At 42.4% G+C, this 25,284-nt stretch overlaps 1 protein-coding gene across 1 annotated transcript in view; it reads left to right on the plus strand.

Annotated features, from left to right (window-relative positions):
* Positions 1–25,284, plus strand: part of LOC113406900 (zinc finger CCHC domain-containing protein 24-like) — a 164,768-nt gene that overhangs the window by 135,607 nt on the left and 3,877 nt on the right. The window contains exon 3 of the mRNA XM_026653762.1: positions 14,479–14,643. Within this exon, the coding sequence (XP_026509547.1) occupies positions 14,479–14,643 (165 nt within the window). The remainder of the gene's footprint in view (positions 1–14,478; positions 14,644–25,284) is intronic.

Below are 25,284 nucleotides of genomic sequence, written 5' to 3' on the forward strand. Positions count from 1 at the left end.
TTTGAATAGCAAGGCTTTGGTTAACAGTTTGGTTTCTAGCACTTACCCCTCCTTTCCCATAACATTCCCATATCAAATAATAGGAATACTCATCATGCTACTGCATACCAGCTATGCCAGAAACTAGGATGCTCACAGCATTAGCCTCAAATTGGTTTCTGTAGCATGTCTCTTGTGTTATATACATCATTAAAAAGATATGGCTATATAACTCAGTTAAATACTTCAAAAGCAACAATGTCGTCCAGCACAGACCTCACATAGCCACAGTAAATAGATAGATTATATCAGTGATATTTCTGAAAGGCACAATCTGTGCAACAGAGTATTTGTAACCTAGATTTAAAATAGCGACAGAATCAGATAAGGATGAGGAAAAGCATTTGACAAACTCATGAGCAAGGCTCATCTGCCATCTTGGCATTACTCTTGCCGAGCACGGCTATGGGTCTGGGACTACACCCAGACTCCTTGCAGGAACTCTATCATGAGATGACTCCTAATGGATAGCATTAGCACTGAAAGGCCATGTCCCACCCCAAAAGATTGTGCACAGAAAAGTCAATGAGAAGTTAAGTGAAACGTCCACGGTCACGCAGGAAATTGAGAACAGGACCCCTGGACTCCTGCTTCCCAAATCTGCAGTTTAATCACAGGACCATCCTTCCTCCATTTTCAATCCAATAGCCTCTGTATGTTCTATACCATGTTAGTTTCTGAACATGAGCAAGACCACTCTGCGCTTCCTCTTTTCCAAAACTACTCAAAGGAGTGTCAAGCCGAGATCTGTGGTGGTTTTGCCCCTCCCCCCTTATAATAATGTTAGCTTTATAGGTTGTAGAGAGCTCAAATTCCAAGATAAAGCTCTGCCTTTACCCCCACTTCACAAAACACTGGTTCGCTTGGGAGTTAGTAAGTGGATCAAGTTGGTGTTTTTTGTTATTACTCTTATGTTACAAGGAGAGGAATTTATTTGATCAAGGGTCCCCTACACACAGATGCTTAAGAAGCCCTCTGGGTAAGTCACACATCCAATATCAGGCTGACTTTCTCTTGCTGCATTCTGTACCTTTCGGATATGTAACAAACTGCTGGTCCCTGGAGCACATGGCATGGGGGGAGCGGGGAGGAAGCAGAGGGGGAAGGAATTTAATAAATTGCTCCTTTTACATTTTATTTTGAGGGAACTTTCTGCAAGTTGTTTATAATGAAACCAGTCTCAAAGCTGGGTATTGGGGCTGGGTGTTTTGTTCTTTGCTGACTGTGCAAACTGATACTTTGGCAGCATTGTCCAGGGGAAGCAAAGAGACCTTTATTGTGTCCATCATTGCCAAGCAATTTGGCAGGTTCTTCCATGAGATGCATGATCTGATAGGTCCTGTTAGAGCTCCGCTGGCCAGTTACCAACAGAAAAGATTAACTTAAACACTTTTAAAATCTCATTATGGGCAATTTGTGGTTTTGGCTGAAGAAAGGAAAGGGATAAAAAAAGAAAGTGTGGAGGAGTGCCGGGGGGGAGGGGTTGTGAAATATTGATGCCATTTTTGTTGCTTATGCTGCACAGAATAAGAGGCCATGGATCTGTGCATATGCTAGATCTAGCTAAAGGAAAGACATCCATTGGCTTCTAAAAGCCAACATTTGAACCAGACAGGTAAGAGAATTTAGTTGGTTTCCGCATTTCTGTATGCGTCCTAGATAAAACATTATTGTTAGAAGTCAGCTGATGGGAAGTGTCAGGAGTCAGTGGGCCAGATCCCTGGGCCAGGCTAAGCTCTACTTGGCACAGGACCAGGTGGGGAGCAGGTAAGGTGGTTTTGTGACATCTTTGCTATTCTCTGATCCCAGGGCCAGGTATGGTCCCGTTCAGCCCTGGCAGTAATGAGAACAGCTTGACAGCTGCTCTAACTTGTGCCCAGTTCTGTCAGCAACAAAAGGAGCCTGCTGGCAGGCAGGAATCATTCCCTCGGCTGAGGGCTGTGAAGGTGGTGGTGACGCAAGGCCGGCATGGCAAGTGTGCTACCTGGGGACTCCTTTGTATAAGGGGAATTCCCAGGAAACTCCTTAAGCCAGAGCAGCACAAAGGGGCCATGGTAGGGTGGCAGGATTTGGAGCCCTAACTAGAATGGTGACAACACATGAACGTCAACAGAAGCAAGTTGTTGTTACTTGTTAATCAGAGTTTGGATCCAAACGTCCCCAGTGCTCAGGAGCAGGGGCGGCTCCAGGCACCAGCGCAGCAAGCGCCTGCCTGGGGCGGCAAGCCGCGAGGTGCTGCCTGCCGGTCGCCCTGAGGGCGGCAGTCAGGCTGCCTTCGGCGGCATGCCTGCTGGAGGTCCCCCGGTCCCGAGAGGCACCCCTGCTCTTACACACCCCAAATATGCTGTCCAGCACCTCCCAAATACCATCTCCCAGTACACACACACCCCTCCAGAACCCCGAAATACCCCCTCGAGCTCACCTCCCCCCAGCAGCAGTGTCCTCTATTAGGGAACTTGAAATACAGGTGGGGTCACCCTAGATACAGTTGAATTTTAAAGGCAGGTGTTTCTGTTCTACCTCATGGAGTGACCGCAACGGGGCCAGGCTCTGGAAGTCTCAATGAGCTACAATCCCAGCTGGGTCCCCAGAGGTAGTTCCAGAAGGGCGGGGTGATTCCCTGCACAGCCCGGGCAGAGGCAGCGTTGCCCTTTTCTCTCTCCTCATTCCGAAGGCTTGGCCTGGACCCGTGACACAAGGTTGGGTGAGCTGGGTACACGCTGGGAAAAGCCCTGAGTGGGGGGACTCAGGCTGGTGCAGAGAGGGGAGCAGAGCCCAGAGGCCTCCAGCCTGGCTCTCTCTCTCCTTCCCCTCTCCACCTAGTACCTTGTGTACCCCGCTGCGGCTGGGCTGAATCTCGCCCCAGGGGGGCCCAGCCGAGGGACACCCCATCTCTCTCTCGCTCTCCCAGGGGTCTCTCCCGGAGTCAGGGTCACCGTCCACTGACGGAGGAGGTGCCTGGCGGTTGCGGGGAGTCTCGCTTGCTCAAGTGCAGATGACGCCGTCCAAGGCAGAGTGGCGCCTGCCGACATTCCCCGCTCCGGCGGGGTCTGTCCACCAGCTACCTCATCCCTGGAGCGCAGGGTCTCGCCTCTGCCCCACACGGAGGGAGCCCTCATTGCTCAGTGTATAACAGGGGGGTCGCTTAGCCTCTTGTACAACACGAGCAAGAGCCTTGTGTCCAGCAAGTATAAATGGGAGTGGTTCCCCCCGGGCTTTGTCTGTGGGTCCGGAAGCCCGGGAGGGCGCCGCCCCTCACTCCCAGGCTGGGGTGGCCGCATGGCCGGAGTGAGACTGCTGTCTAGCTCTGTCCACATGGGGGACAGAGAGCGGGACACGGGGGCACACATCAGAGCTCCTCACCTATGATATAGGAGCACAAGCCCCATGGACTCTCGCCCTCAGTTTTACAATTGTACTTCTTTTTTCTTTCTTTTTGTGTGTGTGTTTTTTCTTAATAGTTATATTTTTACCTTTTTAATGTATTTTACTTGTATTTCCTTTTTTATTTTATTGTTGTTTATATATATATATATTAAGTTTCATTTTATTTTATTTCCCCTTTTATGGTTTTTATGTATTTTACAATTCTTTTATTTTTCAGTTTTTATTATTTTACTTTTTTTAAGTCTGTTAATATTTTTGTATTTTATTCATTATTACTATTTTAAATTTATTTTGCACTTTTTATAAATGTATTATTTTTTCTATTTTTTATTCTACTTTATGTGAATCGTATACTGTTGTCCAGTCATTTGGGCTCCTATCTTCTCTCACTCCAGTGAGGATCTTCAGCTTCTCACCCCCATCATGGTAGTCATGTGCTGCCCCAGCCAAGTCTCTTTGTCCCCTGACTCCAGCCAGACCCTCCACCACCACCATTCCAGCCCATGGTGCTGAAGCGCGCACCCCCTGGCTTGAAGTGGTTTCCATCCTATGTTTACAGATTGGTTCACTGACTCTCAGCACCCCACTATAAAAATTGTTCCAGCACCTCTGATCCAGCCTGGTCCCTTGTCCCAGGAGTCAGCTGACTGGTGTGGGGGCCAAAGGGCTGAGCTGGGTTTTACAGTTCAGTCAACATAACCAAATAAAGCTTACGCCTCTGTGAAAAAGTGGTAGCCTAAGGGAGTTAGGCACCAACCTCTTTTAGAGCATAAAGTGCTATAGAAAGTTAACTGTACTCCTATGTTTTACCCCACCCATAAAACTTTGGCTGTTTTATCAAAATGTAAATTAATGTGATCATTTAACATAACTTGCTTAAATCCAAGGAATGAGTTTAGTCCATGTAAGGGACAAATTGTCAAGGCCCCAGGGCTCACATAAGTCAGGGATGGGCATTGTTTTAAGAACGTGAATAGAATAGAATCTGACTCCTGGTTAGGAAGAAAACAATTCAGTGATAGAGTGGGGATACACAACTGGATACACAACTGCAGTTATTGCTATAGCTCCATAAGCAGGCTGAACTGACTTATTCCCTGCCCCTCATCTCTTCTCTTCCCCCCCTCTGGTAGATGCATAGGGAATCTCCTAGCATGGGCCACCTAATTCGTCTCTCCTTTCCTGGACTAATCCATGACCTCAAAGGAATAATTGTCATCTTATTACCTCTTACTAGCCACCAGAAGGCACACTGGATGCACAAGCCTAAACACAAATATTCCCTTTGAGTAAAGCAAGTGGGCTTAAATATCTTCTTTTAAAAAACAGCTCTGACAAATGCTGCATTTAATAAATCTCTTTGCAGATCAATTCCAACAGCCAGGGAAAAGTGGTTTTACTGAACAGCCATTATGGATAAAAGCAAGGGGAACAAAGGAAATTGCACTGCAGAATTGTGAAGGAGTGGGGAAGCATGACAGATGTAGCTACAGAATAAGTGGGAAACAGGGTCGGCTCCAGGCACCAGCTAAAGAAGCAGGTGCTTGAGGCGGCCAATACCAAGGGGCAGCACTCCGGTCGCTATCGGGGCGGCACGTCTGGGTCTGCAGCACGGTAATTCGGTGGCGGGTCCCTCAGTCCCTCTCGGAGTGAAGGACCTGCCACCCAATTGCCACCGAAGAGTGGAATGGTGCGATCGTGCTGCCGCGGCTTTTTTTTTTTTTGCCGCTTGGGGTAGCAGAAAACCTGGAGCTGGCCCTGCTCAGGAGGTGTTGAGATGCGGCCTATCCCTATGGGCAACATTAAATAATATTTGAAATGTTGGCATGATGGTGTATTTAGACCCTGCACAGGGAAAAAGTCAGATGCTGGGGGAAAGACTTGGAGATTTATGAGGGAGTAGGGTTTTTTAAAAATCAAATTCAGGGTTTAAAGCCTGGGACAAGCTTCCCAGCTACCCGGATGGGAGACAGCTGAAAATACTCGGGCCTTGTCCCTGCTATGGCTTGAATTATTTTCAAACACAGTTAGAGTCTAACAGCTGTAGCATGGATTGGATTCCATACATACCATTTACAACCAAATGCAGAAACCATGCTACAGACTACCTGGGAGGAAGGTGAGAAGAGAGTGTGTCTAGCACAGTTAACAACACAATCCATCTCCATAATGGATAGGAGCACTGTGCTAGCTACACTTAGCCAGGTTAAGCCAGGGGCCATGTTTTAGCACAAAACTATCTGTAATAATAGAGAAGAAACAGGAAGAGGAGAAGATAAAGTTTACTGAACGAACCACAGGATGGAAAGAGCAAAGTCCAAGATGATCGTTGTGCTTAACTTTACACTATTATGTGCCTAGATGCAACAGTTGTTGGTGCCCTATAAATGCCACAGGATGAGGTGGGGGAAGGATTGCTGCAAATGCTGTTCAAACCATCACATAACAGGAAACTAGTGTGAGGGGGAAATGAACTGTGGAGGCCAGCTGTCTAGGGAAGTCAAACCCTACTGTTTGAATGGTGGAAGGGTGCTTTGGGCTAGAAAAGCCAAGAAGGTCCAATGAGGAGAAGCACATAAGTGTGTTTCTTCTTGCTCTTTCTTAGCACTTGGCTAAGGAAAAGCTTTGGATTCTGTTGGAGGAGAGCCATTTACGTTACCTTTGGACTGTGGCTGAGAGACTCCTCTGGCCTGGAAGGATGAGGAGCTTGCAAGCCCCTCAGACATGATGGAGCATTCAGTTTCTTGGAAAGTCCTGTTTGACTCAATTGTCCTGCTCCCAGCGCAACCCATGGACAAGAAATGTGTGTACTAACAAGAAAGAGGGCCTGAAAGTGACTGTCCCAGGACCTCTCTCTTGGTGGTTAGCATCCCATTAAGACCATCACATTTGGGTTTTGCCTCCTCCACATTAAGTGCTTGTTTGTGAGAATTTGCATATTTGTTTTGTCAACCTCTTCAGCTTGGCTTGGGCAGAACTGAAGACCAGAGAGGGCTGCTGCTGTCATTACTTCTTAAGGCTATTTCTAACTAGAGAAAACTGGCTTGTTCGTTTGAACATCCAGATTTCCTTTGATGCAGCATTTAGGAAACTGAAGATACAGGGAGGAAAATAATATCTGTGACGGCATCAAACTGTAAACATCCATAAAAAAAAATATCAAAATGCCTGCAGAGAATGCTGTAGTTTTTCCAGCAAACTAATTGAAATTACTGACAGAGAGGAGTTGTGATGGCTTAAAGGTTAAAATAAAAATAAAACAAATGTAAATGTAGTCTAGCGATTAAAGCAGGAAATTACCACCGGAGTCAAGACTCCTGGGTTCATTTCCTGGTTCTGTTTCTGATTTGGGTGACCTTGAATATGTTACTGAGGCCAAATTTTCAAAGTAGACTCTAAATTGGAGTGCCTCCATGTTTTGGATGCCCAGCTACAGACACAGAAGTCCTACTTTTCCAAGGGACTGAGTATCTGTAGACCCCCCGTCAGGATTTTCAGGGATGCTGAGCCCTCACACCTCCAGTTGAAGTGTGTCTAAAGTTGGCTTTAAAATATGAACAACCCTTCATTAGAAGCTCCTTTTGAAGTTAACATTTCTATATCTCATATTTCCCAATCTATAAATGTAGATAATACCATATGTTGGAAGGGTGTTGTGAGGCTTAGTTAATTATTGTTTCTAAAGTGCTGTATTAATTTTAGAGTCAGTGGACCCCATTACCTGCACCTACCTTACTGCCACAATTACTGCTCTCAAGGAACTATAGTGCGGATGTATATCCAGGTCTAAGCGTAGTAAGATTCTCTGGCTAAGTAGAGATGCTGCTGAAATTCAATGAGAGTTAGCTCTGCCTGACTTCCTTAAGTTCCTTCGAAAATCCCAACCTTAAAAACTAGCCCAGGTTAAAAAAAATAGCATGATATGATTTGTTAATGTACATTAAGAAATTAGAAGAAAATTAACTTGGGTTTCTAATGTTCAATAAAAGAGTCCTAGCTGAGTCTACAAAGAAATGATTTATGAAACCTCTAGATCAGAAGAGATCTCACAAGATACCCTGGGCCCATCCCGAAAGAGTTCTACACAAAGGACTCCTTTTGATTTCCATAAGGAATTTTGAGTGCAGTGAGCCTGCAGATTCACAACAATCTATTGACTTGAACTGTACTACAAAGTCCTCTGGACACAATCAATTAAGTGTCCCAAATAAAGATGTTCAAACAAACTGACCCAAAAAATGGTAGCTGCTTGTGTTTTGTCAGAATTTTCTTGCCCCTCATTTAATGTTCATCTTCCTTCTTTATCAGAGGAGACTGTGGATCAGAGGATTAAATTTTGGGTGCATGCCAGTACTCATTTACACTTGGATGTCCAATGGTTTCTCACTACACACAGAGCTTCTCTTTACAATACTGCTGCAAATTTACTATTCTGGTGTAGTGTCAATTTCAGTTTTTTCTCCTGTTACAGTTGCCAATCAGATTTCAGGGAAGCCCTGTAAACTGATTATTTTAGCAGCTTGGCTCTCAGTCAGTTCAGTTCATTCAGGTTACCATTGTTTGATCTCAGAAGCAAAAAATTATTGCAACACTGAAAAATATAAATGTGTAAAAAGCAGTCAAGGTTGTTCACTGATGATCTTCTCTTCGTAGATATTACAAGTAGAAAAGGTCAGGCTAGTTATGTGGTCCTTCTGTTCTCCTACCCGTCTTTCTGCACTATGCAGGATAGAACATGTACTGTTCCCAACTGCTCACACGTGCAACCATTGAAATAAAACAGCACTCACAATCTCCATCAGCCATGGGAGCTGGAGTCCCAAAGTTGTTGCCAAGTTCAGGTTTTCTGCCAAGCACCTGCTTTTTCTACATACGATTATACATGCAGAGCAACTTGGACCTGCACACTGAGAAACTGTACAAGCAAAACAAACTCTTTCCCAGAATGATGGACCCATTTTAATTCTTTACATTTAATTTGGGAACTTTGTAAAATGTCTCAGGAGGGCAACAAAATGTCTATCGCATGAATGGATAACAAAGAACTGTAGGCTGGTAGGCTCCCTCAGCAGCCCAGGAAAACCTCATTGCCGCTCCTCAGTCTCTCTCAGGCCCTTCCCTTGGGGCAGATTTTATTAATTCAAACACAAAACTCACTAAGTAACACAAAACAAAGCCATTCCCCGTCCCACGCAGGCTGTAGGGGCTTAGAGGCCTTTCACTCTATATCTCCCTTGATGCTCCAGGGCCAGGCCTAGGAGCCAGCTCCCCTCCAGATGAACTCTCTGAGCCCTTTAAAGACATCCCCTGACCCCTTCCTGAATGGGACTGGTAATCAAACAGAGCCTTAAATGGGCAGATTGCCCTATTACCCTTTGATAGTCACCGTGCCCTTCTGACAGGGTATGACAGAAAAGTCACTCCCATTAGGCAACAGTGGACAAAAGTTAGTGGCTACACAGGAAATATGCAAATATTTCCACACCTGTTTGAATTGCCTCTGGGAATGAGACTATCATCTTTGGAGAATTTGACCATATATTTTCAAAGCATGTGTATCCAATTTTTTCATCTTTGCCTTAACTTGAACACATTATATGCTACTGTCCTTAAGTTAAATACATGTTTGTATTTTGCATTGAGTGTACTTTGGGGGGGGGACCCTAATATTTAACCAAGACCATTCCCCAACTCTCAAATAGCTGCCCTCCCACAATTGTCCTGTGGAGCCATTTGATCAAGGGAACCTCTCTCTGGAAATGTTTAACTTTCACACGTCAGGACAGTCCATGATATTTCAGCATCCCTTCTTATCACATATCTCTTTCTAGATGCAAAGTATATGTATGCTCGAAGCAACAGAAACCTCACAAGTTAACCCCTTCACAAAACCCACATTATTCCACTAATCAAAACCTTGGTTTCCCACCTCTTCCGTGCCAGATTTTCATTCTATGTATGTAAAATATTTGCCCTCATATTTCTTAATTCCCCCCTAGTATCTCAGAATGCTGGGAAATATTTTGTTTGGTTGTATTAATTCTGGTGCCTGCTCCAAAAGTAGACCTCAAAAACAAAGTAAAATTATAAATGCATCTATAGGAGCAGATCTTTCACAGAGGCAATGGGATCACTGATGCCTTAATTTAGCCCACAGAACTTTTATAACACATGATAATGCATGAGCAGGAGAGAACAAAACTTCACTGAGCCCACGGTAAAGTTTGCAGGAATGGCAGACAGAAGAAGCCTCTGTTTACTTGCAATATGAGTATTTTGCCATGAAAATCATTGAGACATAATAAACATGCTACCCCACGATGAAATTTTTTGCAAAGTCACTTTTCAGTGCAGAGCTGCATTTTAAGCTTTCTGTATTAGTTAGAATATTCATTGTGTGTGTTATCTTCCATCATGAGCCTGAATTTAAATATAGCTAAGGAGTTACTGGCATTACTACAACATATACTTGAAATTTGAGGAAACACAAAAATATCAGATGTCAATGCATAACTGAATATATCTAGCAGGATAGTCCAATACTAGTTTTGACACAAGCACCATGCAGACATACTATTTAAAGATTGCTTTTGTTTGTCTGTTGAGTTTGTAATTTAATGAAACCCTATGTTGGGAGAGGCAGATGTCATAAATTTCCCACACAGCCTGTCCAAAAATGACAGACAAAATTTCTCTCTCTAGTCTTCAGCCTTTCAAAATCAGAAAAATACTATTGCTATCATTCCTGAATTGTTGCTTTTGTCTCTAATTCTTTACAGTGGCTTTCTGACATTAGGAATGATACATAGTCATGGCCTTTGATACTATTTTCAAACAAGTTACAGTCTAATGCTGCCATTGTCACACAGTTTGTAACTGTGTTGGTCATGGATTCAAACCATTAGGAAATATTCTGCACAAGCCAGTAGGTAACTTAAAAAAAAGTTGAATAAAAAATATCCATCTTGGCACAGTTCATAATTATTGTACATAGAAACCATGCTTGCAGGATTATACTGGACAATTGTTATAGCTAGCATCATTCTGTTCTGATTGAGGAGATGGCCTTATGCTACTGTATTTATTCTGACACACTACAGGCTGTGCCACGTTCAACATCAGTTGTCAAACACTGTTGCATCCTCATTCCCATCCCCTCAAACTGCGTTGAGCTGAATTTAATATGGGTGTGATGTTGCACTCCATAATGTTTTATGGAAATATGCCTATGAGTGTAAATATGATGTAACTGGAATATGCTTTATGCAAAAGGTCTCTTGTAAGGTAGCATTACAAAGTTTATAATCTACCGAGTGTGTTCATCCTATTTGTATGTATGTATCATTCTTGTATCTGAAGCTAGAAATATAAAGTATAACTCTGAGGTACTATTGTAATTATGCAAAGTGTGGGCCGTAGATGTTGGTTTAGTATCTTGATGGCTCCCATTGACTAGGACAATCGGTTGCAAATGGTGCTGTTGACTTGCAAGCCTTCCTGTGTTTGTGTAAGCCAGCCCAGGAAGAATGGTAAAATCCATCTTAAACCTGGTACTTTTCCATTTAGAAGGAGGGGTAGGGATCCAGAGAGACAAAAGATTCCCACCTTGTGCCAAAGCTATAAAAGGGGGTGGAAGAGAACAAAGGGGGTCCCAGTCATGAGAAAGCCCCTGCTTTTCACCTAAGATGCCCGCTGGAACTAATTAGGACTGTACCAGGGAAAGGATTGGGCCCAGACTAGGGAGGAATCTAGTCTGTGAAAGAAGTTTATTGGAACATCTCTGAGGGTGAGATTTACCTGTATTCAGTTTCTTAATGTATTAGGCTTAGATTTGCATGTTTTGTTTTATTTTGCTTGGTAACTTACTTTGTTCTGTCTGTTATTACTTGAAACCACTTAAATCCTACTTTTTATACTTTGGTTATATAATTAACCCATAGTAAGTGATTAATACCTGGGGGAGAAAACAGCTGTGCATATCTCTCTATCAGTGTTATAGAGGGTGAACAGTTTATGAGTTTACCCTGTATAAGCTTTATACAGAGTAAAACGGATTTATTTGGGGTTTGGATCTCATTGGGAACTGGGTGTCTGAGTGCTGGAGATAGGTGACCTGCTGAGCAGTGTTTGGTTAAAGTCTGCAGCTTTGGGGGCGTGGACCAGACCTGGATCTCTGTTGCAGCAGACTAGCATGTCTGGCTCAACAAGGCAGGGTTCTGGAGTCCGAAGCTGGCAGGGAAAACGGGCTCAGAGGTAATTCCAGCACGTCAGGTGACAGTCCCAAGAGGGTCTCTGTGACCGAACCCGTCACAGTGGGTATGTCCAGGACTTGGTAATTGGTGTGGGGAGGTCCAAACTGTGTTCAACACCTCCCATCGGATGTGTGATTAACTCCTGTTAAAATGTGGGGTTGAACAAACTTTCATGCAGCAGATGCAGAGCATGTCTGATTAGACCAGAAGGACAACCATTTACAACACCAGCTTGGAGGTGGGGAACCCTGCTGCATATGACACTTAATACCAAACAGGGTAGCTGTGGTAAAGTGTAGACAGCCTCTGATTCTTCCCTAATACAATGAAGGTTTGCTGGAGATTGCAAGGTTTGAAGCAGCAGAATTCCCTTTTGGACACTTGCACTGAGCACAGCTTCCATCTCCTGTTTAAACTGGTATGATTTGAATACGGTTCTAATCCTGGACCTTGCTGTAACAGCAATTATGAAATGCACTAGCGTGAATGGTGGTTTCATGATAAGGACAAACAAGCATTTAGGATGAGACCATCATATTTTTATATTGTGACCTACTGTACTACTTTGTTGGATTACATATAAATTAAGTGTAGTTTTCACTTGTAAATTGCAACAGTGGACATAAATAGATTATAATAAAACAGAAATAATGCTGCACTACATGAAACCTGCAAGTGAAAGTTTTCTGTAAATATTTGCAGCATATCAGTCACATAAATTCTAGCTACTGGACATTACATATGCATGGTTTGGATACTGAAGGTTATGAATCCCAAGTTTCAGTACGTTTTTAAATTAGAATCTCCATCCATCCATCCAACAATGATATAACAAATTAATGTATTTAGTGAAGGAACAGTTTAGGAGGAGAAAAAAAAGCCATGGAATCCTACAGAGTAATTGATCATATGGATTTACTCTAGTGTGCATGCATTTTTATACTCCTAAATCTTGCTGAAAATACTTAATACCATCCTAAGTAATAGCGTATTTAACATGGTCACATTTTCTCAATATTGTAACAGACAAGAAGGCTTAATATTCAGCCATGTGAGAGAAAACCCACACCAGATCAGAGTTCATCAGCATCTAAGTTCTGCAGGATTTCTACTGATGAGACCAGAAGCACACAGATTCTGTACACAGCTGAAGTTTTATTTTTTACTAAGTACAAATTTTCTTTACTGGGATGTGGGTTGCCTAAAAGCATTCAAGTTACTCTGTGGCTGTTAGAATCCATCAGAGGAGGTTAAGCAACCTTAAAAGCTTAGGCAAAAGAGTAAACATTATGATGAGAGGCAATGATGTAGTTATCAGGCTGTCAGTCCCACAGAGAAAAACATGATTCACTGTTTCCAGGATTTGGGGTAGGAGAATGAAAATGTAAAATAGAAACCATGTGGATCTCAATACTCGCTAGATGATGGGCATTTCAATCATTTCTTTCTGCCCTTCCTTGTGAGTCATGAAATGAAGGAAATATACTCAGGAGGGTAATCAAGGGAAATATAATTTGTGACCTAACGTATTAACAGTTATCAGCGAATCCCCCTATGATGCTTTAAGCCACTAATTATATTATTTAGAGTGATCTGCCATTGAACAAAACCTAACCAATTTAGCGATTTATTGTGAGAGCTAATTAATTACCTAAAGGATTTCTTTTAGGGGCACTGTAAGGCGGATTTACAAACAAAAACAGACTATCAAACAAAATTAAAACTTTCCTAACTACAGCTAGCAAATAAATACAGCAATGGAGAATGGACCAGAGTTTAATAATGGGATATGGAGCCTTTCACTGCTAGGTCACCTAACCGAATCCCATCCATGGCTTGTAGTGAGTTCAGATTACCACTGCTGATAATTTGGTGGCTAGTATGAAATAAATCCCAATCCAGTTCCTCACAGATAAGTTATGCATTTCAGTGTAATAATTGACACCCTTGTTCTTAGGGTCAGAAGAGAGGTCATGAGTTAAATAGGAATGGAGGCCCAACAGCCCTCTGAGGATTGAAGCCCATTTAGGGTGCTAAGTGCTTTTGAAAAAAATAAGGCAGTTTATTTAGGTGCCAAAGTTAGGCACCTAAGTTTAGGCACCCATTTTTGAAACTTCTGTGATGGGTACTGTGTAAGTGCTCAAGATATATGACATACTTTGGATAAATAATGCTGACTAGCGATTAATAGTAGCAATCTGGGAGTTCAGATTTGTGGAACTCCAGCTTTGCCACAGTCTCATTACATGAACTTGGGGATTCACTTAGCTTTTGTGACTCAGTTTACCTGTCTATAAAATGGAAGCAATCCTCTCTCTCTCAATTGTTTTGGAAATGTTCTGGTATCTGTGGATGCAAGATGCTGAAGAGCTACAAAGCATTATTATTATCGTAACATGGAGGATGCACCGTACAGAAGAGTCATAAGTGTGGTTTGGTTTGGTTTGATTTACTGTGTTTCCTAAGAGAAAACTGAAGATTGGATTGAAAAGTTGATGGAGTATCATCGGACACTATCCTGCTGTAATGGGATAGATATTGATATCAGAGCAGTAACTGCAGAAGATGCTGAACACAGAATTCTAAATGTCCTTTTAACCTCATTTTGGAGCTATCTGGTGACCCCTTCATCTCTATTTAGCTCCCTCAGAACTGGTGAAATTGAAGTTTTGTGTATGACTAACCATTTGTGGGGGTTGGGGGGACTGGGTCCAACTTATATGAACTTCCTGGTTAAATGTTCTTTTCTATTGATTTGTTCTCCCATCATTACTACTTATTTTTCCTTTTTGTAATTTAGGCTCGTCCAAAAGGCGAGGGTCTGACCCCGTACCAGGGCAAGAAACGCTGCTTTGGTGAATACAAGTGCCCCAAGTGCAAGAGAAAATGGATGAGTGGAAACTCCTGGGCTAACATGGGACAAGAATGTATCAAGTGTCACATCAACGTTTATCCTCACAAACAGGTAGGGTAGCTGCTGGGCAGCATGGCCACTGGCGATACAGGCATGGAATCGGGAGAATTCCGACCTGACTTTTAAATCATGATGGACCCAAAATGTAACTTGGGGTAACAGTGTACGGACAAGCCTGATCAGCTGCAGGTTTTTGTTCCTAGTGAACACAAACAAGCGATTTCTATTCATCTAGGAAAGGAGTTGCAGCACAAGTGTAAGCAAATATTATTGTGGGTTTTATGCCAAGTTATATGCAAACAAGATACTGTGTCATAGAGTTTAAGGCCAGAGATCATCTGGCCACAAGATCATCTAGTCTGACATCCTTTGCTCACTGTCTTGACGAGCTTGCCTATCATTGTCTCAGGGTTTCAAAATTTGGGTACCCTTCTCTTCATTGGAAAAATTCTCCAGATCAGAAACAGTCTGTCTCTGTACAGCAACCAGCACAATGGGGTCCCAACCCTGAGTGGGACCTTTGGATGCTATGGTAAAGCATAAGGTTTAACAATAACAGGCCTCCTAATATTAGTGATTCTCCTCTCTCTTATGCCAGTTTTATTACAGTTTAAATTCACTGACACCAGTGAAGTTATTCCTGATTTACATCATCGTTAAGGAACATGACATTCTCATTTCCATGTCAATTCATCTGGACAATGTTTTAAGATTAGTGATGGAAACAAACACAGAGATGAGCCCAACATACTATACCTCGGGGTTAACACAGTGACACAGTAAAGCAAGACAGCCTAAAGGTGTAAAGAAAAAGGTGTAAAGAAAAAGGTGTCTTGTTTTGTTATTAATAAGTGATGCAGCAAGCAAGCAGAGTTGTAGGAAAGAAAGCTTTAGTAAATATGCTGAGATTCTAGCGACAGCGATAGCAGCCTGGTCCCAACTTGTATTCCTGAACCCCCAGCATCCTCTCAAAATAGCATCCCATGAAAACCTCCTGAAATGTTACTCTCCTTCACTTCCACTCATCACACTACACTTCCATCCTGTACGAATGCTAGGAGTATGCAACACAGTCAGTCTGCTGGCAGAGAATTACAATTTTCAAGTGTGATGTGATTGAACACAGATCTAATTTAGAGAAGGATTGAGAAAATGGAGCTGAAGTGGCAGTGAGATTATATCAAAGCTGCAGAAAGAAATGCTATGAATATTTTCTGATGAAACTTGCATATGTAGGAAAACCACTCGCTGGACTTGGAAACTAAATTTGCTTGACCCAGTAGAAACGAACACTTAAGTTGGTCAGGGGAGACTGGAAATTCTATATTGTACCTCCAACATTAGAGAAATCAGTTCATAAAGGTCTCTTACATGTAAAATCATTTCCTCATGAGCCCAAAACATTGATATTGGGAGATTTTGATTACTTTGATATTGAATAGGATACTGACTATGTAAAAAACACATTGCTAGTTTTATTGCAGAATTGTTTCCTTACGCAGACAGACAGAATCCGAGGCTACTCCTAGCCTCATTCTTGGAAGTGAGTCAAGTATGAAAAGCACAGTTGACGCTGATCAAGATCTAGGATCTAGTTATTTCAATATAATTAGATGTGAAATACTTATGAGAGCAAGTATACAGAGATGCAACACCACAGTTTCTTACTTTAAAATAGCCAGTTTGGAGTAAATGCAAGATACCTCAAGGAAAAATGTGATGGAGATTTTATAATTTTGGAGAACATTTTTGTAAATGGAAAAATGGGATTAACACATTCCTCGGGAGGTGGTTTGCTGCAGATGTGATTCATCTTGGCCGAGTCTAAACAAGGAATAGAGCACTCTGTGATACAAAGAGCCGTATAAGGTTTAAGCAGAATGTGAAACTATCTAGTAAGGAGGAGAAAAGGCATTTCTATAAAACAGGTAGAACAAATTTGAAAAGCAAATCAAATTACCAGCTGTCCATCCATAGAAGAATTGTCCAGACATATGATATATGCAATAGGTAGAAAGGAAAACTGATCCAATAAAAATGAGGTTAGATGCTCTGCAGTTAGCACCCTGTGATGTCATGGAAGAGACTCAGGCCCAGTTACACAGACACAGTCTCTTTGGGCCAGTTTTTTAATGGTATTTAGGCATCTAAAGATGCATCTAGGCATCTAATTGGATTTTCAAATCCAAGTTGAGCCACAGAATCATTTAAACAAAAATAGGGAGAACTCTGGTTTCTAACAAGAGGTTATAAATAACTCGTATGTAAGTGTTTTAAACACAGAGTAAGCAGCAAAAGACAGCTCACATGGACTTCATAAGTTCAACATGCTTCCTTGATTGATCCAAATACTATCACCCCCATACATGACTTAGAGTAGTCAGTTGCCAAAGGGGCATCCAGGATATGTAATAGGGATTTGTAGCTGTGTAGTGGGTCCTTAACTATGGTACTTAATACTTTGTGGACAACATCGTATATACAGGTACTAATCCTCTGATCCAAATAATCCAATAGTTTTCAAGAGGTTCATAAACAATCAGTTGAGTTTTATTTTATTTTTTTATTAAAAAATTAGTAAATCTAAATGCTTAGGACCTGATTTTTTTTAAATCCCATATTCCAAGGCTCTGATCTAAATGTGCATTCTATTTGCACACACAATTACTGTGTTTGAACATACAAATAAGCGGTTTGCAAATGGTCAGTCTGTGAGGCAACTGTGAATACACTCGTGACTGGCTCTGGGCTGTTGAAAACTCAGCCCTAAGAATTTTAACACAGTTCCATACAAGTAGATACTGAATGGGCCATGAAATACAGACACTAAAATGTTTTTATGAATGTAGTACTATTCAGTTGCTTTTTATTATTTAATTGCTTGCATACACACACACTAAAATACCACTATTATAAATAGTTTCACATTATTAAACCCATCTTAAGTTTGGCCTGCTGGTTCAAAAAACTGGACTGGGAGCTAGCATTTTGGAATTTCATTGTTGGCTCAGACACCAATCTACTGCGTGACTTTGGGCAAGCAACTAAAACTTTCTTGTGCCTCAGTTTCCTGATCTGTAACAGGGATATACTGCTTACCTCCTACAAGTGTTGTTAGGCTTAAATTAATTAATATCGGCAAAGTGCATTAAGATCTGTGGATTACATGGGATACATAGAACACCAGACCCTGAAGCCAGCCTTTTTGTCCTTTTCTTCCTTCCTGGTCCAGTTCTTGGTTTTTAAAATAGCATGAGATTTATAAATCACCATATTTGATGGCAGTTGAAGAAGCCTCCCCTCATGCAGAAGCATATGGACTTGTAATCACAGCTGTCATTGTTTGATCTTTGCTATGCCATTCTGATAGAGGGCTCTTCATCTTAATAAAATTGTGAAGGGATTAAAGTGATCTGCAGTTTCAGTAGCTAGTATAAAATTTGCAAGTGCTTTCAGTCTTCATGCTTCAAGACATAAGCAGATAGAGTGAGGATGAAATCTGTTCCTCCTCCCATGGTGCAATTAGGTTCAGTGGGCCTGAACCTGTGCTCATTGAAGTCAGTGAGAAAATTCCTATTGACTTCAACAGTGTAGGATCAGACCAATATAAGGGATTTGTGCCGTGCTCTGAATCATTTAACATTGGCCATTATGGGTATGTCTACACTGCAGTAAAACACCCACAGCTGACCCTGTGTCAGCTAACTCAGGCTCGCGATTGTGGGGCTATAAAATTGCAATGTAGGCATTTGGGCTTGGACTGGAGCCTGGGCTCTGAGACCCCAACCGTGGGGAGGGTCCCCGAGCCCGAGCGCCTACACTGCAATTTTATAGCCCCGCAGCCCTAGCCCAAGTCCGCTGACACGGCAGTACAGACGTACTCTATAAGACACAGACTACTGGGCTGCACTACTTGGGAAATTCTCTTGTGAAATTAGAGCTGGGTGGATAATGGATTTTTCAGTTCACTGGCAATTTCAAAAAAATCATTTGGGTCAAACCAAAAATGATTTTTGTCTAAAGTTTCAGCTAATCAAAAGGGCAAAAAATATCATTTCAGGTCAAACAAAACATTTTGTTCCACCCAAAATCAAATGCTTCATTTTAATTTAAAGCAAGTTATTACATTTAAAATTTTTTAAAAATACATTGAAAGGAAATTTCAAAATCAAAAATAAATTTGAATGCTAAAATCAAAAATGTTTCTTCTGGAAAATGTCAGAACAAAATGTTTCTTTTTTTGGAGGATTTTTTTTGGGGGAGGGACGTTTTGACTGAAACAATTCACTAAGATTAATATAAATTCGTGAAATGTTTCAGTGTCACTGAATCTGCATTTTTTGCTGGAAAATGTTTCAGTCAAAAAATTTCACTCCGTTCTAGTCCAAATACTTTGTGGTATTACTGGGGTAGGTCCTGTATTCAAAGTGTGCTGTGCAAATGCTAGTTTATGCAAGCAGAAGAACCAAATTTACTATATTCTGTTCTTTCACTGAAAAGTCACCATGCTTCAAAATGTCATTAGAGGGATATATCCCTATCACTCAGAATTCCTTTTTTTAAGAAGAAGGTATGCAGCAAGGCTTAATAGCACCAGCTGTTTGCAGTCAACAACATCCAGAGGTACTGGCCCATAAAGGAAAAAGAATGGCCAGTGCTCTGCTTCAGTCAGTATTTCTTTTCTTTGATAATAAATTGTTGATGTTGACAAAATTGTTGATGATGCAAGAATCTCAGTATCTGTTCAATGCTTCTTAGCTGCAGTATGGTTGGGTTTAGTATCCTAACCCCCTGCTCATTCCTATCACTACCACTTGATAAATGCTTGATTGTGACCTACAAAGGAAAAGGGCATCTTGACATGAACATAATTAAAAGCACAAAGGGCCATATCCTCAACTGGTGATATAGCCATATTAACATAGTCCCATTAATCAATGTACACCAGCTGAGGACTTGGCCTGAAAATAGTTACACAAAATCACTCCTAACTTCCATTAATTAGAACAGAAGAACGTCATACTGGGTCAGACCGTGTCCTGCCTTCTGACAGTGGCCGCTGCCAGATGCTTCAGAGGGAATGAAAAGAGCAGGGCATTTTCGAGTGATCCATCCCCTGTTGTCCAGTATACCAGCTTCTGCTAGTCAGAGATTTAAGGGTTACATCCCTGACCATCTTGGTGAACAGCCATTGATGGACCTATCATAAACTTATTTAGCTCTTTTTTTAACTCAGTTATAGTTTTGGCCTTCACAACATCCCCTGGCAACAAGTTCCAAAGGTTGACTATGCATTGTATGAAGAAGCACTTTCTTTTGTTTGTTTTAAACCTGATGCCTATTCTTTTCATCGGGTCACCCCTAGTTCTTGTGTTATGTGAAGGGGTAAATAACACTTCCTTATACACTTTCTCCACACCATTCATGATTTTATAGACCTCCATCATATCTCCTCTTAGTTATCTCTTTTCTAAGATGAGCAGTTCTAATCTTTTTAATCTCTCCTCATATGGAAGTTGTTCATTTTGTTGCCTTTTTCTTTATCTTTTCCAATACAAATAAATCTGTTTTGTGATGGAAAGACCAGAACTGCACGCAGAATTCAAGGTGTGGATGTACCCTGGATTTATATAGTGGCATTATGAAATTTTGTCTTATTTTCTATCCCTTTCCTAGTGTCAAATACAAACTAGTTGTTTTCAACTTCCAAGCTTGTCACGACTGTTCCCACCTACATTTCTCTTCTTCCATCCCCTCCAGTGCCTCTGCTTGTTTCATATGCTCTGCAGTCTCTTTTTGTCTTCTCCCATGCACACCGTTCAGCATTAGGTCCTTTCTGCTTGGAACAGCCACAATTCCATGGGCTGGCCACCTGCTCTTTGCTTCTTACAACCCATTGAGTTCCAATGCCAGCTGCCCACAGAGAAGGTCTCCATTCAGTCTTGCACTGTTATTCCACACACCCTATCCGTCCAAATTAGATTAGAATCTCTTTGGGGTAGGATAAGTCTTCTCAATGTTTTTATAGCACCGTGTACAAATAAGGCATTCAAGCTCTGTAAAAGAAGGGATGGAAGAATTTGTATAGTGGAAGGTGTTGCCGATGCTCCCCAAATAATAAATTATGATGAATTATCACACACAGTTTGGTTGGATCTAGGCAGTCTCAAAGCTTGTCACAGGCTGATGTAGCTTCATTTGATGGTTTCTTTTTGCTTTGTGTGAAGCTCCCCATGTCTTATGATTTTCATTCCTCAATTGTTTCACTGCTGGTCCTCCACTCCTCCTTCCTGTGCTGCTGCCATGAAATCCCTATGGACCATCAAATGGCATTACCATAATGAAAGCTGAAAAAAAATACCATCAAATGGCATTATTTTTCTGAACATGCCAGTGTGGACAGGTAGTGAGCTAGGGCGCCCATGGCTGCTTTAATGTGCTCTAACTTGCAAGTGTAGCCAAGCCCAAAGAGTAACCAGATACTTCCAATCTGAATGTCTTATTTCAGCAAGGAACAAGAACAACAATTAAAGTAACCCTGAGAGAGCACAGTGTGTGTATATATCACTCCAAATTAACAGGCTGCATCAGCTCTGCCTCACAAAATGCCAGTTCAGTTTTGCACACAGCAGTCTTTTGTTATTGTTTAACATTTTTATCGTGGTACTTCCTAAAGGCTACAACTAAGTTGGGCTCCATTTGCTAGGCACTGTACAAACTGTACAAACATACAATAGCCTCAAAGAGCTTACTTCTACTAACGGAATGGTGCAGTCCAGTGAAAACAAGACTATTATTCCAGAGCTATTTGTACCATTAAAAATGCGTCACTCTAATGGGAGTGCATAATTAAACACAGGGGAACATTTTTTTATCTGTTAGTAGAAATGCAGAATTATGTCAGCTATATACAAACTGCCCTACTTATTAATATTACTTAAACTTCTGATATGATTGATCATTCTTATTTTCTTTTGGCTTTAGCACAGGGGTGGGCAAACTACGGCCCGTGGGCCGGATCCGGCCCATCAGGGCTTTGGATCTGGCCCACGGGATTGCCCCCCGTGGCGCCGCGGGCCCCGCGCCGCTCTCAGCAGCAGCTGGCCCAACATCCCTACGGCCCCCGGGCCCTTGCCTCCAGGCACCGCCCCCCCACAGCTCCCATTGGCCAGGAACGGGGAACCATGGCCAATGGGAGCTTCGGGGGAGATACCTGGAGGCGCGGCAAGGGCAGTGCACACGGAGCCCTCTGCCCCTGCCCTGGCCCTGGTGCGCGCCGCTGCCACACCGGAGCCCGAACCCCTCCTGCACCCCTCCCCCCAACTCCCCGCCCTAAGCCCCCTCATACACTGCACCCCTCCTGCACCCCAAACCCCTGCTCTGAGCCCCCTCCCACAGTCCGCACCGCTCCGGCACCTCTGCCTTGAGCCCCCTCTTGCACTCTGCACCCCTCCTGCACCCCAAGCCCCTACCCTCAGCCCCCTCATATACCCCGCACCCCTCCTCTGCCCCAATCCCTTGCCCTGAGCCCCTTCCTGCACACCACACCCCCTCCCATACCCCAACCCCCTGCCCCAGCCCTGCATACAATTTCCCCACCCAGATGTGGCCCTCAGCCCAAAAAGTTTGTCCACCCCTGCTTTAGCACAACACTTCGTACTTTCATTCTCAGGGCTAAATTCATTACTGCATAACAAGACTGATGGAGATGTACCAGATGGGCAAAATGTAGACTGACACTACAAACACATTGTGTATACTCTTGATAAGATTATTAATTGCATTTAAAGTTCACATAGGAACTGCTGTCTTTGAACAGGCCAATGATCTGACAATGGCTAATGCTGGATCCTTCAGAGAAAAGCAAGAACAAACCTATAATGATATACCAGTGTCATGGGGGAAATTTCTGACCACTTGAGGATCACAAACCCTTGTAACTGTTATCCTATCTGGTGTAATTGTAGAGTCTATTTTAATTCATACATGTCTAATCCTTTATTTAAACCATGCAAATCTATTTACCTCATTAAGACCTTGAAACAATTAATCCCATGGGTTAATTACATGCTGTTTGTTCACTTGCATTTGAATTTCATTAAGTTCCGCTTTCTATTTCTATTATGAGCCAGGGCCTGGCTGGCCTTCTCTCTCTGTGCTCTTATTATTTCATAGCTCTCCTCCGCATATCAGCTTGCTCTCCCTTCCAAACAAGGTAATTTTAGGCTTAAAAATACAACTCTAAAAACAGGGCAGGTCATTCCAGTCCATGGTACAATCTGTGAGGGGGGAAGTGAACATCCATGAGGACCCCCATGTGGAGATTCCCTCACACCATCCCATGGGAATGACCTTGAAGCATGCCCCCAGACAGGAAGAATCTCTCTGGATCTGCAGGAGACATTTTGTCTCCACACTGGCTCTGCACCTTAATGCTCCTGTCAACCCCATCTCCTTGGGGGTACAGCTCCGTTGGAGAGAAGCTGAATTATCTCTCCTAAGTATATTTCATTCTTCTGGACCAGCTTTTCCTTTCCCCTGCATGTGCCGTCTCCAACCCTCCTGCAAACACAGACTTAGGGAAACATTGAGAAGCCTCCACAGGTAGGGGGTGAGAGGGAGGGCCTCTCTTTTCACACAGGAAGGGAAAGATCCACAAACAGAGGGCTGTGAATCTCAAAAGGGATGATCAAAGCCAGAATATGAACTCTGTACCGTACCTTTGAGACATAGCGCAGTGAGCTTAGATCCATTACAGTACACACATCTGCGACTGTAAATTAACACTTGTAGACAGGCAGTGATGGACAGTGGTGCACTGTCCCTGGTTTTACTTCCATTGCTCGTGCAGACTCGCCTTATTTTTCTAACAACTCATAAGGTTTCATTTGTTTTTTTGGTGTTTTGGTTTGTTAATTATTTATTTACTGGGGTGGGGATTATAATCAGAAAAATGCTGAATGTGGCTTAGCAAAAGGCTTCAATTAAAAGTTAATTTGGGAAGCAGGCCTTGCTGTTTAAATATAGAATCATTTCAGCTTTATTCCATGCAGGCAACAGCATAGTCACTGCAGCCCAACGCCTTCTCAGTAGAGGTGGTCAGAATTTTCTTTCCCCCTCTCTCACCCCACACACAAAGAAAACTTTATGTGAAAAACTAGATTTTTTTTTCAATTTTTGTCAATTACAAAAATGGGTTTTCATTGAAAAAACAAAACACCAAAACCCAATTTTTTCAGTTTAAAACAGTTTCAGTTTTTCAATAAAAACTTGAAAAATTTCAGTGAAAAATGGATATTTTTTCCATGAAAGCATTCATAAACTGAAAAGCCATTTTCCCAATGAACATTTTTTAACAGTTGTTTTTTTGTTTTGTTTTACCATCACTACTTCTCAGTTTCTTATTTTTCCAGTGACCAGCACTTGTGACCAAAGAAACATAAGTGAGATTCCCTGATGGGCCTCTAAGAGGTGCGTCACAGAGCCTGCAGCCCAGGGGAGGGGGCTGTGGTGTCTTTAAGCCACCTTTGTGCCCTCCAGATCTTGGGGTGCTGAAGAGGCTCTTGACATAACTTAGGCCTGATCTACACCTAAAACCTAGGTTGACCTAGCAACATCACTCAAGGGTGCAAAAAATGTCATGCCGTGTGCAACGTAGTTAGGTTGAGCTAACCACACTGTAGATGCACCTAGATCGATGGAAGAATTCTTCCACTGACCTAGCTACCATCTCTCAAGTGGGTGGATTTACTCCAATGACAGAAAAACTCCTTCCATTTCTGTAGGGTCTATATTACAGCACTATAGCTGCATCGCTGTAGCACTTGTACTGTAGACATACCCTTAGATAGCCCTGTGGGCCTGTCTATGTTACAGCAGCTAGCTCTGAGTCTCTGCAGCCTGCATCCCTCAATACATCCCTCCTGCCACCAACCCCTTGTCCCCCCGGTACACCTCCCAGAACTTCAGGAGGCAGCCTTATAGCTGTACTGCACCATGCCTGTGCTAGGGGAATTCTGCTACAGCTGGACATGGGGCTTTTAGGGCCTCTTTACACCACTCTGGACCTTTCACATGGTGTAAAAAGGGTGGAGCAGGAATGCTGCTCTCATCCTATCACTCTCCACGTTGTTTTTTTATTATGAAATATTTGTTTTATCATTACTAATGATAAAGGAATAATAGGAATGGGGCAGATTAATTTTTACAGCAAATAACTTAGATACACACCAAAGCCAAGCCCTTCAGTGCATTTAAATATTGAAGCAACACATTTTATTTTTTTTATTCAACCTCTCTATACATAGTGTAGTTTCTGGAGATATAGTCCTCTAACCTCATCAAAATAGCAGCCCTAACACTGCTTTGTGCCTTCCAGCTGGCCCCAAGCAACCTGGTTTCCTGTGTTCATAACCCTTCTTTCCCCAGCCTGTATGTCGTAACGTGCTGGTAACAATAACATTTCTGAAATCTAAGTGGCTCCCAGGCCAAAAAAGCTGAGCTCAGTCATCACAGGGGGAACGCAAACCATGGAGAGGTATTGTTTCTGACAGCAGTCCAAGAAACTCTTGGCACTCCAAGGCATTCCCAACGTCCTTTGCACTATTTCCAGGAAAAACGATTCCCGAGGCCTTGTGTTAAAAAAAAAAAAAAAAAAAGCTGGCTTATATCAATAAACATGATAACTGCTGT

This window comes from Terrapene carolina, unplaced genomic scaffold (assembly GCF_002925995.2).
Source record: "Terrapene carolina triunguis isolate 2854851 unplaced genomic scaffold, T_m_triunguis-2.0 Scaffold148, whole genome shotgun sequence".
Classification (NCBI taxonomy): Eukaryota; Metazoa; Chordata; order Testudines; family Emydidae; genus Terrapene; species Terrapene triunguis.